At 38.4% G+C, this 13,258-nt stretch overlaps 1 protein-coding gene across 1 annotated transcript in view; it reads right to left on the reverse strand.

The window, feature by feature from the left end:
• Positions 1-13,258, reverse strand: part of CENPC (centromere protein C) — a 94,961-nt gene that overhangs the window by 16,403 nt on the left and 65,300 nt on the right. Inside the window, exons 11-13 of the mRNA XM_010848899.1 lie at positions 13,008-13,151; positions 11,780-11,862; positions 3,353-3,412 (exon numbers count right to left, since the gene is read on the reverse strand). Coding sequence (XP_010847201.1) covers positions 3,353-3,412; positions 11,780-11,862; positions 13,008-13,151 — 287 coding nt within the window. The remainder of the gene's footprint in view (positions 1-3,352; positions 3,413-11,779; positions 11,863-13,007; positions 13,152-13,258) is intronic.

Raw genomic sequence — 13,258 nt, forward strand, 5'->3', positions numbered from 1 at the left:
GCTGAAGCTGAAACTCCAGTACTTTGGCCACCTCACGCGAAGAGTTGACTCATTGGAAAAGACTCTGATGCTGGGAGGGATTGGGGGCAAGAAGAGAAGGGGACGACAGAGGATGAGATGGCTGGATGGCATCACCGACTCGATGGACGTGAGTCTCAGTGAACTCCGGGGGTTGGTGATGGACAGGGAGGGAGGCCTGGCGTGCTGCGATTCATGGGGTCGCAAAGAGTCGGACACAACTGAGCGACTGATCTGATCTCTGATAAACATATAGGTCAGTTTGTATTGTTTAACCAAATCTGTTAGTCTCTATCTTACTAGAGGAACTCAATCCATTCATGCTTATTTAGTATAACAAATATGGTTCTTCCTTCCATTTTACTTTATATTTAAATTTACTTGTTATTTTACATCAATGATTCTTTTTTTCCCTCCTTTTCATTGGTTTGGTCAGAATACCATTTCTTTCCCCATACTCCAAACCTTGGTCATTTCAAAGTTTTACTGTGCTTTTTCAGTCTAATTTACCTTCCTGTTCCTGACATTCAAATCATACTCATTTCTCTATGACTATATTAAAAACTATATTCCTTACCAAGATATCTTCTTTCTTTTCTCACTTAGTAAAACAAAGTAGTTTAGACTACTTTTATCACTCCTCTGCCACTCCTACTCTCCTTCCCATTATACCAAGTTTTGTTAAGATAGTGCAGATTTCAAACTATCATTGCAAAAATTCTTACTTAGTACTTATAAATCCTCAATTATACTAGCATTAAGTAGTAGACACAACCTCAGGTGTGAGCAATGAGACACCCCTTCCCTAGGATACAGGTAGAACCTATAATATACTCAAGTGAATATGGCAAAAGCAATGGGAAGTCACTCCTGTGACTATATCATGGTTCTACACATTAAGACACTATCTAGCAGAAGCAGAGAATAATTATTCCTTGCTCACTTTGAAGAAGCAAGCTGCCACACTGAGAAAAGAGTCTATGAAAAGGATCATGTGGCAACGAACTGCAGGTGACCTCTAGAAATTAAGAGTAGAGGCCCATGGCTCACAGACACCAAGAAAACAGGTATCTCAGCCCTACAATTCCAAGGACCTGAATTCTCCTAACAACCGCATGAGCTTGAAAGAGGAGCTTGAGCTCAGATAAGACCATGGTCCAGGCTGACACTTTTGACTGAAGCCTGTGAAACGCTTTAAAAAAGAACCCAGCTAATTTGTACCTGAACTCCTGTCCCATGGAAACCACAGGATAACAAACATTGTCTGAACCACTAAATCTGTAGTAATTTGGTACATGGCAGCAGAAAATGTATACATTATTTAAATTTAACCCTACGTTGAGAATCATTCCTCTCTCCTCTCTTTGAATTCAGTCCTGATTTATAGGCTGCTGCTGCTGCTGCTAAGTCGCTTCAGTCGTGTCCGACTCTGTGTGATTCCATAGACGGCAGCCCACCAGGCTCCCCCGTCCCTGGGATTCTCCAGGCAAGAACACTGGAGTGGGTTGCCATTTCCTTCTCCAATGCATGAAAGTGAAAAGTGAAAGTGAAGGCGCTCAGTCATGTCCAACTATTAGCGATGCCACGGACTGCAGCCCACCAGGCTCTTCCGTCCATGGGATTTTCCAGGCAAGAGTACTGGAGTGGGGTGCCATTGCCTTCCCTGGATTTATATGCTACTTGGTTAAATAACCTTACATGGCTATTTTCCATGGAGGATGACAATCTTGCATTATGTGCAAAATAGATTCAGTTATCAAAAGGAAAGATATCTTGGCTAGTTATAACATGGACTGTAATACATTTCTGAAAGTAGGCTATTTTATTTTTCCAGAGTTACACAGATGAATAATACTAGTCTTTTTTTTTTTCCTCCTTTATATGTAACTTCTGTCTGGAAGCTTTCCTCTATCCTTGAAATTTAGAATTTTATTCAATTCTGTCTAGAGGTGTATATTCTTCATTACTTTTTACTGCCAGCTGATAAACTCTCTCAAATTGCAGATCAAGCCTATCTTTACTCCAGGAAAGTTTTAAGTAGTATTTTAATTTTTCTTTTTTCTGAAAATTCTATTATTTGCATTTTTTATATGTTGTCTCCATGTTATTTCCCTTGCCTATTTTTTCCTCATGGTTTCAATCTCTTTTGTATTTCTGTTCCGATAAATTTCCTCCATGTCAACACCAGCTACTAATTTAGCACTCAACAGTATTCATCTTTATTTATCAGTTGATGTACTGATTTTTTAAACTGAAAAATTATGCTTTACCAACCAGAAAGCCTTCTGTAATATAAATAAATTTCTGAAAATACTCATATTTCCTACATTGTTAAAACTGTTATTTATCTACAAAGCTTTTGGCTTACTAGAATTTGTCTACTGTTGATTTTTCTCTCTTGTTGCTGCAGACCCTCTCAGGGACATTTTTATTTCTCTTTGCCTACTCTGACTCACAGCATATTCCACTCCAAGTCAAGCAAGTGTGTGTGTGTGTGTATGCATGCACTTAGTTGTGTCTGACTCTTTGTGACCTCATGGACTGCAGCCCACCAGGCTCCTCTGTCCATGACATTTTCCAGGCAAGAATACTAGAGTGGATTGACATCTCCTACTCCGGGGGATCTTCCCAACCGGAAGATAGAAGCCTCATCTTTTGAGACATCTGCAGTGGCAGATGGATTCTTCTGCAGTGGATTCTTCACCACTGCACCACCTAGGAAGCTAAGCATTAAACATTGAGAGCTACAGCAGTCGCTCTTCACATGGACCCACAAAATACTAACTGACAAGATGTGAGGTTCTAGTGGAAGCAATTAGAGAAAGCTTCATCCCTATAGGTTCTCATCAAGTATAAATGCAGAAGCCTTAAGTAGGGAGAAAAATAAAAAGCCACTCCAATTCTGCAAACATGAGAGGTCACATGAATCTTAATCCCCAAGTGGGCCTCTCCATGGGTTCCTTACTCCTGGCTTACTTATCCTAGTTACTGTTTTGTTTAGGTGTGGGCTGGAAAAAAATGAGAGAAGTTGTCATAGATGCCATCTACCCAGAAGTTACATTTTATAGAATTCTCTACCCTAGCTTCTTACATTAGGTAAGATCAGCTCCCTACTACTGGGCAATGAGTGAGTGGATTACAAGATTTATAAATGGACAATAAAGAAACTATGGCATGTGATGATTTATCATGAATTAATGAAATGAAATATGAAGTTTTACATTACCTGACAATTAATCCAAATAATATTCCCCCACTTGAGAAAAAATTAAACTATATTTAGAAAAAGAGGTTTTATAATAATATGAAAATATTTAGGGAAAAATAATCTTACCTAATTTGTGATGCATCTTGCTCTCTGGTGTTGAATCAGATATTTCTCCCCTTAAATCATCTGTAAATTACAAAAGAAATATCATGAGCAATGGCTCCTAATTTCATGTTGAGTTAAAGTATATACTAGGTAAACTTCAGAATAAACATTAAAAAAAAAATTCAACCCAACAATACATTTTATTACTCCCTTTGCTTTCCACTGCTGAGAAGGAAAAGCCTAATGAAACCAGAATAACATGTGTACAGGTTTTGTTACAATGATTATATCTTAAGAGGATAATGGTTACAAGTAAAAAAAAAACAAACAGGTTTTAAATTGCTTGTGGACTTCAAGTGAAATAAACCACTGGGTGGATAAAAATGCTGGGTGTGATTATGAACAACTGCTGAGTTAATAATGCAATCTATGATTCTTAAAGTTCTAAAACAGCACAAGTGTACTGAATTTAGTTGGCAGGGTGACAATTAGGTCAAGGGTTCTCAGTTTTAGTGTGGCAAATAGCATCTAAACATAGCAGTCATTAATTCTTTTCCTTTATCAACAAGCAAAGTTTAATTGTCTTCTCCTTGAAACTCCACTGGCCTCAGTGAGTTGCTTGACTAATGAAATGCAGCAGAAGTGACATTCTGGGACTTTGAAGGCTAATTCCTCAGGAGACATTCAGGTTCCACCTGGATCTCTTGGAACTTCAGTCTGGGGAAAGACAGTCACCATTATGAAGACTGACTATCCCAAGACTGCCGTGCTGTGAACCCAAAACAATCATGTGGAAAGGCCAAGTGGAGGAAAAGAGATGCTTGGCCAACCCTCAGTTATTTCAGCCACCCTAGCTGAGTACCAAATATATAAGTAAATAAGTGGACTTCCAGCCCAGCTGATCTTTCAAATGACTCCAGCCCCAGTGGCTTGCATCTAACTATAAATGTATGAAAGAGCCAAAATGAGAATCGCCCAGCTAAGTCACCCCACAGAACTATGAGAGATAAATCGTTAAACTAAGGCACTAAGATTTGGACAGTAAGTTATGCATCAATCTGAAACTGTAACACTGAACATACAATGAACTACCAGAGATTTTTAATACAATTTTTATATAGCATACATTTCCTGAAAAGCAGGTCTAAGCTTTCATTTTATTCCCAGCTAAAGAGTAGAAGGCTTCTTTTTGGGGATCATGAAAATGTTCTAATATTTACTGTTTTTTTTGCCTTTTTTTTTTTTTTTGCATGTGTGCTCAGTCATGCCCACCTCTTTACAACCTTATGGACTGTAGCCCATCAGGCTTCTCTGTCCATGGGATTTCCCAGGCAAGAATACTGGAATGGGTTGCCATTTTCTTCTCTAGGGGAAATTCCTGACCCAGGGATCAAACTCGCATTTCCTGCATCTCCTACATCCACAGGCAGATTCTTTACCACTGAGCCATCAGGGGAGTCCAAATCTACTGTGGTGATAGTTATAAATTACTGAATTATATATACTATAAATGGATTAACTGTATGGTATGTGAAGTATATCTTAATAAGGGAGCCCTATCTTAATAAAGCCACAAGGGAAGCCCTATCATAATAAAGCTATTACCAAAAAGAAAAAAGAAAACCCAGTCTCCCATGTAATTCCTACTAGAACAAGTAGAAATCTAGTAATTCTTGGAAATTTACTAAAGCAGTTTGCCTTGGAGGCAGCTGTTGGGGCCAGAGAAGGAGCAAAGCAAATGAGCAAATATACTGAAGATAATGGGAGTCAGGCTTCTCAGTATCTCTGAGAAAGGGTTTATTAAAATGGAAAAGGAAAAGTCAAATGTGTTGGACTGGAATTGGAGGTACTGATGTGCATGCATGGTTTTTAAATACAGACACACCTCAGAGATATTGAAAGTGTGCTTCCAGTGAGTGCACGCTTAGTGACTCAGTCCTGTCCGACTTTTTGCGACTCCATGGACTGTAGCCCATCAGGCTCCTCTGTCCATGGAATTCTCCAGGCAAGAGTACTGGAGTGGGTTGCCATATCCTTCTCCAGGGGATCTCCCCGACCAAGGGACTGGACCCTCATCTCTTGCATCTTCTGCATTGGCATGCGGATTCTTTACCACCCAGCCACTGCAATAAAACAAATTTGGCAATAAAACGAGTCACATGAATTTTTTGTTTCCCAATACACTATGTTTACACTATTTTTCCCCAATATTTGTTTCCCAATACACTATATTTGTTTCCCAATACATTATGTTTACACTATAATGTAGTCTGTTAAGTCTGTAAAGTGTTATATCTAAAAAAAGTCAATGTATTTTAAATACCTTATTGCTAAAAAAATGTTAAACATCATCCTGAGTCCTCAGTAAGTAAGAATTTTTTACAATAGTAACAAAGACCACTGATCACGGATCACCATAATAATAATGAAATATCGCATGAATTATCAAAATGTGACACAGATACACTAAGTGAACAAATGCCACTGGAAAAATGGTTCCAATAGACTTGTTTGATATGCAGTTGCCATAAAACCTCAATTTGCAAAAAATGCAAAATCCGTGAAGCACAATGAAACCAAAGAGCAGTAGAGCCAGAGACTGCCTGAATAAATACAAAAATAGATATAGATGCTTATGTATGTACAGTGTACATATATGTGTGTGTATCTATTGCCTATCTCAGTCCACTGAGAGCCTAGAAGCAGTAATATCCCAGTAACAATGAGCACACCTGGTACCCAGATCTAAGTTTCTAAATGTCATCCCTCCACCAGGTTCCTTTGGAGAAATAACTGATTCCAGAGTAGAGACAGGGAAAAGAGTCTGGAACACCTTATGCTAAAAAATAAAAGCATTAAAAAAAAATAATAAAAACATAACAAAAGATCACAAGGACCAGCTGAAAGGATGCTTCCTCCTAGCCAAATCTGGTACAAGTTGAGTACAAGAACAAATGATAAAGATTACAAACCACTGAATAAAATAGGAACCTAGTAATAGTCTGTAATAATATAAATAAATGAAAAATGAATAAATGTTTAAAATGCAAACTAATAGAGAAATAATTAGGAAAATATAGAATAGTAATTTGGTACCATCATTAGTGAATTCAGGTGGGATTTTTCAAAAGATATGAATATTGGTGTAGAAGTTTGAAAAGGACAAGTTATTAAATAGTATCACAATATCATTCCACAAAATACTTATGAATTACCAAAGAGAAGGGCTTCCCTGGTGGCTCAGATGGTCAAGCGTCTGCCTGCAATGCAGGAGACCTGGGTTCAATCCCTGGGTCGGGAAGATCCCCTGGATAAGGCAATGGCACCTCACTCCAGTACTCTTGCCTGGAAAATCCCATTGACGGAGGAACCTGATAGGCTACAGTCCATGGGGTCGCAAAGAGTCGGATACGACTAAGCGACTTCACTTTCACTTTTCACCAAAGAGAAAAACCCTATCTAAGTGGAGAAAGCTGGAAGACAGTATCTTGAACAGGTTATGAAGATTAAAATCATCAGTAGAAGATAGGTCAGCACTGCTGCTGCTGCTGCTAAGTCACTTCAGTTGTGTCCAACTCTGTGCAACCCCATAGATGGCAGCCCACCAGGCTCCACCGTCCCTGGGATTCTCCAGGCAAGAATACTGGAGTGGGTTGCCATTGCCTTCTCTGGAGTCATCACTATATACCTCCTAACATGATGCACAAAAGCATCATTTCTGTAGCATTTCTGTCAAATATGCATGGCTCACATCTGATCATGAAGGAGTGTCAGACAGACTCTGGTTGAAGGTCAGAGAAGGCAATGGCAACCCACTCCAGTACTCTTGCCTGGAAAATACCATGGATGGAGGAGCCTGGTAGGCTTCAGTCCATGGGGTCGCGAAGAGTCGGACACGACTGAGCGACTTCACTTTCACTTTTCACTTTCATGCATTGGAGAAGGAAATGGCAACCTACTCCAGTGTTCTTGCCTGGAGAATCCCAGGGACGGGGGAACCTGGTGGGCTGTCGTCTATGGGGTCGCACAGAGTCGGACATGACTGAAACGACTTAGCAGCAGCAGCAGGTTGAAGGTCATGCTAAAGAATGAAAAGCTTGTACTCTTTAAAAAGTGTCAAGGTCAGGAAAGAAGAAGCCTGAAGAACTATACCTTAAGGAAACCAAAGGGACATGAAATCTAAACAACCCATGATCCTAGAATGGATCCTGACCAGAGAGAAAAAGGAATACTGATTAAACTCCTGATGAAATCTGCATGGACTCAATGAAGGAAGACTAGTGTCATATTAATGGTGATTTTCTGACTTGGATCACTGAAGAGTGATTATGTTCTTGTCTTCTATCATGTCTGCATACTCATACATAATAACATGTATGTGTCTTGCTCCCAAACAGTCCAGAGAAAGACTATAAACATACATAAACATGTATGTAGAGGTGACAGAGAGGAAGATGAAACAAATATAAAATGTTGACAACTGTAGAATCTGGATGAAGAGGATATGGTATTTGAGTAGATCTGAAATTATTTCCCAAAAAAGTATGAGAAAAAAAAAACAGAGGCAATTCCAGAATTTCAAAGACTAACAAAGCCTAATAAGCATGAAAATGAAAGAAACAGGTTATCTACAAATGAAAAAAGAAGTAAGGCTGATTTAAAATATCTACTCATAAGCATTAGCTATCATGAGGGGAAAAGAGCAATAGCCAAACAGCTTAAAGGAAAAAAGACTGACTCAAGACTCACTATTTGACTAGTTGTTTGTTGTATTAAAAAAATAAAATTTCTGAGTGCTTGCCTGCTAGCACATGTGAGACTGTCTACCAACTTTACAAAGAAGTAACAAAGAATATTCATTAAACATTTATTAAAGGAAAAAAATACTAACAGAAAAAAAGTTAAGTAAAAGGAAGAATGAAAGTCTAAGAAACAACAAACTAAAAGAAAGCAGGGAAGCCCAATGTTAATATTGAAAAACAAAAAGACTACAAAGTACACTGAAATGTACATGGCAATGACTGCAGGAAATGCCAGAGACATACAGACCATTGCAAAGGAAAGACTCTGGCAGTCCTTAATGGACCTCACAAGTGGTAAGGATACAAAGAATAAGAGTAATATAAAACACAGAATGTCCATATTTAAGATCCAATTGTTCTCTGCCCTAATCTGCCCCTTTTCTGCTGCTGCTAAGTCGCTTCAGTCGTGTCCGACTCTGTGCGACCCCATAGACAGCAGCCCACCAGGCTCCCCCATCCCTGGGATTCTCTAGGCAAGAATACTGGAATGGATTGCCATTTCCTTCTCCAATGCATGAAAGTGAAAAGTAAAAGTGAAGTCGCTCAGTCGTGTCCGACTCTTAACGACCCCATGGACTGCAGCCTACCAGGCTCCTCCATCCATGAGATTTTCCAGGCAAGAGTACTGGAGTGGGGTGCCATTGCCCCTTCTCTAGTGGTCTCCAAATCAAGAAATAATGTCTTTTTTTCAGGGGTCCAGGCTCAAAAATTTAAAGTTCTTTATCCTTGACACCTCACTTTCTTATACACCCTACATCCCATCCATCAGGAAATCATGTTGACTCTACCACCAAAAATACCTAAAATCATACTTCTGCTCTCTCCACCTTCCACTGCTACCACCCTAGTCCAAGCTACCACCTCACACAGGAATTACAAGTTTCACCAACTGGTCTTCCTGCTTCCAACCTTACACCTGACTCCTTGAATTCATTAGTTCACCCCTAACATGTAGTCTCGCAGAAGACAATGGCACCCCACTCCAGTACTCTTGCCTGGAAAATCCCATGGATGGAGGAGCCTGGTAGGCTTCAGTCCATGGAGTCTCAAAGAGTCGGACATGACTGAGCGACTTCACTTTTACTTTTCACTTTCATGCAGAAGGAAATGGCAACCCACGCCAGTGTTCTTGCCTGGAGAATCCCAGGGACGGGGGAGCCTGGTGGGCTGCAGTCCATGGGGTTGCACATAGTCGGATACGACTGAAGTGACTTAGCAGCAGCAGCAGCAGCAACACGTAGTCTACAGCAGCCACAATGATTGCTTATAGGTTAGTCACGTCTCTCCTCTGCTCAAAATCCTCCAGTGGCTTCCCACACTCCTGCATAAAGCCCAAATCCTTATGGTAGTCTTTAACATTGTATAAGATCTTTCATTCTTATTCCCTCTGTGACATCATCTCCTACTACTCTCTCCTTTCATTCTCTTCCTCCTCCCCCTCCTTCCCAGCCTCCTTGGTGTTTTTCAATCAGAATTGAGTCTTTACCACATCAAAACCTTTGCCCTTATCTTCTATCTGCATGGAGCGCTATTTCCCCATACAGCTGCATCATTTGATTTCTCACCTTTCTCATATCTCTGCTCAAATTATCACTTCTTCAGTAAGACTTTTTCTGCCCATCTACCTAAAAATCTAACTCCTATTTTCTACTCCAAAAATCTGTACTTTATTTTCTTACTCTCAGTATCCCAACAAACCACAAATTTTGATATCTTTTTCCCATAGAAGAATGTACAGTAAGTATTCCATAATATTCCATAAATATTTAAGAATTTCAAGTATTTAATATTCAAAGTATACTAAAATATATATTCATTTACATTAATAATGAGTGTATACACATATTTTCATCCACATCTGTACACAAAAAGGGGCTTCCCAGGTGGCGCTAGTGGTAAAGAACCCTCCTGCCAATGCAGGAGACATAACAGATGCGGGTTCAATCCCTGGGTTGGGAAGATGCCCTGGGAGAGGGCAAGGCAGCCCACTCCAGTATTCTTGCCTGGAGAATCCACAGACAGAGAAGCCTGGTGGGCTACAGTCCAAAAAGTCACAAAGAATCAGACACAACTGAAGACTTAGCACACATGCGTGTACACAAAAAGTAGTAATATCTTTTTTAAGCATCCACAGAAGAATTATGAAATTCTTCCATGAGTTATGTGTTCTAAGCATATTCAAAGAATTAATAATACAGGCCAAAGTTATCTAGAACAGTGAATCAAAACTAGAAACTATAAACAACAACAACAAAAAAAACAAAACACAACTTCTTAGGATAACAGTGAACACTGCATATTCAACATATACCAGTATTAAATCTAAGCAGAGGACCCTTAGTGGTGATCCAGTGGTTCAGAATCTGCCTTCCTAGGCAGGGGATACAGGTTCAAACCCTGGTCAGAGATCTAAGATACCATATATTGCAAAGCAACAAGCCTTCACACCCCAACTACTGAGCCCATGGGTCACAACCAGAGATCATGTTCCACAACAAAAGATCACCCATGACTTGAAGATCCAACGTGCCACAACTAAGGCTCGACAAAGCCAAATAAAATAATATATTAAAAAAGAAACTAAGCAAAGAATGCATATTCATCTTTGGATCAATTCATATGATGAGAATTGGTATCACCATTTTATAAATAAGGAAGCTGAAGCTAAGAACACTTAAAAACCTTACTCAACATCGCTAATTGGTAAAGCTAGACTCATTTCCAGGTTCCTGACTATGGAGACCAAGCTCTTGATGAATGTACTCTTTTAAAAAACATTTCGGTCAAAGAAAAATCACCACTGAAATTTAGAGTATACAATAGTAAAAACACTCTATTAAAAAAAAATTTTTTTAACTAAAACTATACTCCAGAAAATGCAAACTCTTTACCAAATAAAAAGTAGAAAAATAAATATAAAAAGCATTCCACTTAGTAGAGAAAAATAATAAAAGTAAATCTAAACAGAGGGAGAAAAAACTATTTAAAAGGAAAAAGAATTAGTGAAGTAGGAAAGAAAAAAAAAGTATAATATATCATATGTCAAGCACATTCTTTAGGGGCATAAAAAATTATAAAACTATAAAGAGGCATTTTTAAAACTTCAACATTTAGCTTCAGTAATCATCAATATATGGCGAATCTTGCTTCATTTATACTCTTATCAGCCTGACATTTTAAACTACTGGAGTAGGCACCTTAAATGCCAATTATATTATGTCCTACTTCAAAGAAAGGACCATCACTCATCTTACTCTTTCTTTTTATCTTTCCCTCCCTCCCTCTCGCACCCAGTTGTAAGGTTTTACAAATCTCTAACCATAAAATAAGGCTCTTAAGGGTAGGTCAATACATTTTTGCCATAAAAATGTCAATGGTGATAATTTAAATGAAACACAGCACAGGGACTTCCCTGGTGGTTAGTGGCTAAGAGTCCAGCTTCCAATCCAAGGTGCCCAGCTTCAATCCCGGGTCAGGGAACTAGATCTCACATACTGCAACTAAGTGTTCACGTGCTGCAACTAAGACCCAGTTCAGCCAAATAAATAAATAAAATAAAAGATATTAAAAAAAAAACACAGCACACCTTACTCCATATTTATAATGCTATAAAAATAAAGACAGTAGAAAATAAATCATAACTTACTCAAATTTTCCTGAACTACATTATCATCCACATCTGAATTGTTCTTTCCAGACGTTAAATAATTCTTGAGCCGAAAAGGTCCACTTAAGGAAAAAAAGGAAACCACAAAATTTGTGCTTTTGTAATATAGCTATTTAATATAGCTATCTTTATGGTCATTTTACTCCTAAAACTGCAAAATGTTTTGTTTCTTATAATACCATTAGTGATGTTATAGGACGTTAAGAGTATACCTACTTGATTCATAAAACAAAAAGTTTAAAAATCTACAATTTAATCCCACATTTGATTTAAACACAGTAACACTGAATTTTACAACCTTTATACTAACTCATGAGTCAGAGTTACACATTTAAGTTAGCTCAATAACACACTTTGATAAAAATCAAATCATTAGAAATAAATCAGCTTATCTTAATTTTTTTTTAAACTACCGGCAAAAACAAGTAATTGAAAATTGTTCAGAAATGACTTGGTTTATCCCAGTCCTAGATCCTCATCCTCCTATTATGAACCCAGGACAGGCCTAGTAGTCAAGAGCTTTCAAACAGTGAAGAAATCTTAGTTATCCCTTTAAAGTCTGAAAATCTGCTATAATTTACCATTCCTTCATTTTGAAAAAGCGTTTATGACTTCAGATATTATGAGTAGGGTAATTTGGTTTACTCGCTGAGTATGCTCTCTTTAAACATACATCGACAAATTCTTAGATAATGCTTCTTTCAAAAAGTATAGCCCAATTCTAACTCCCTTCTGAGTATGACATAGACTGAGTGACTTGTTTCTAAACAGAATAAAATCCAAGACTTCAAAGACTAGGTCATTAAAAGACTATGACCTCTGTCACAGCCACACTTTCACTTGGATCATCTGCTTTGTGGGAAGCCAGCTGCCTTACTGAATAAACCAATGGAGACAGCCACATGACAAAGAAACTCTAGCCTCCAGCTAATAACCTGTGAGCAAGCCACTCAATAAGTAGATCCTCTATGCTCTAAACAGGCAAAGGACTGCAAACTAGATAGATATCTTGATTGCTATACCTCATAAGAATCCCTGAGCCAGAACTAGCCAGCTAAGTCACTCTCAGATTTCTACCACAGAAACTGTGAAACAATGTTTGCAAGGCACTAACAAAATTAAAATGAACCTTTGGGAGTAATTTCTTACAGTCAATGGGTAACAAATATAGTGAGTAAATCCTATTATCCTTAGGACACATGCATACCTTCCTTCCAAAATTGAAGTCCCAGGCTCTCCAGAATCCAAGTTAGACTTTGCTGGTGTCGTGCATGTATATACACTCTTTTGAGACTTTCGATGAACATTTTGTGCAGCCATAGTATCTTGATTCTTTGAGCTTCCTGTATCACTATGAAAATGAAAAGTCTGTAATTGTTCACATTTCTTCAAAAATTAGTTCTTCCATAAACATAACACAGGTGGGCAGACAATACAATACTCACAAATATCGAGTAA

The sequence above is a fragment of the Bison bison genome, unplaced genomic scaffold (genome assembly GCF_000754665.1).
Source record: "Bison bison bison isolate TAMUID 2011002044 unplaced genomic scaffold, Bison_UMD1.0 scf7180017864279, whole genome shotgun sequence".
Taxonomy (NCBI): domain Eukaryota; kingdom Metazoa; phylum Chordata; class Mammalia; order Artiodactyla; family Bovidae; genus Bison; species Bison bison.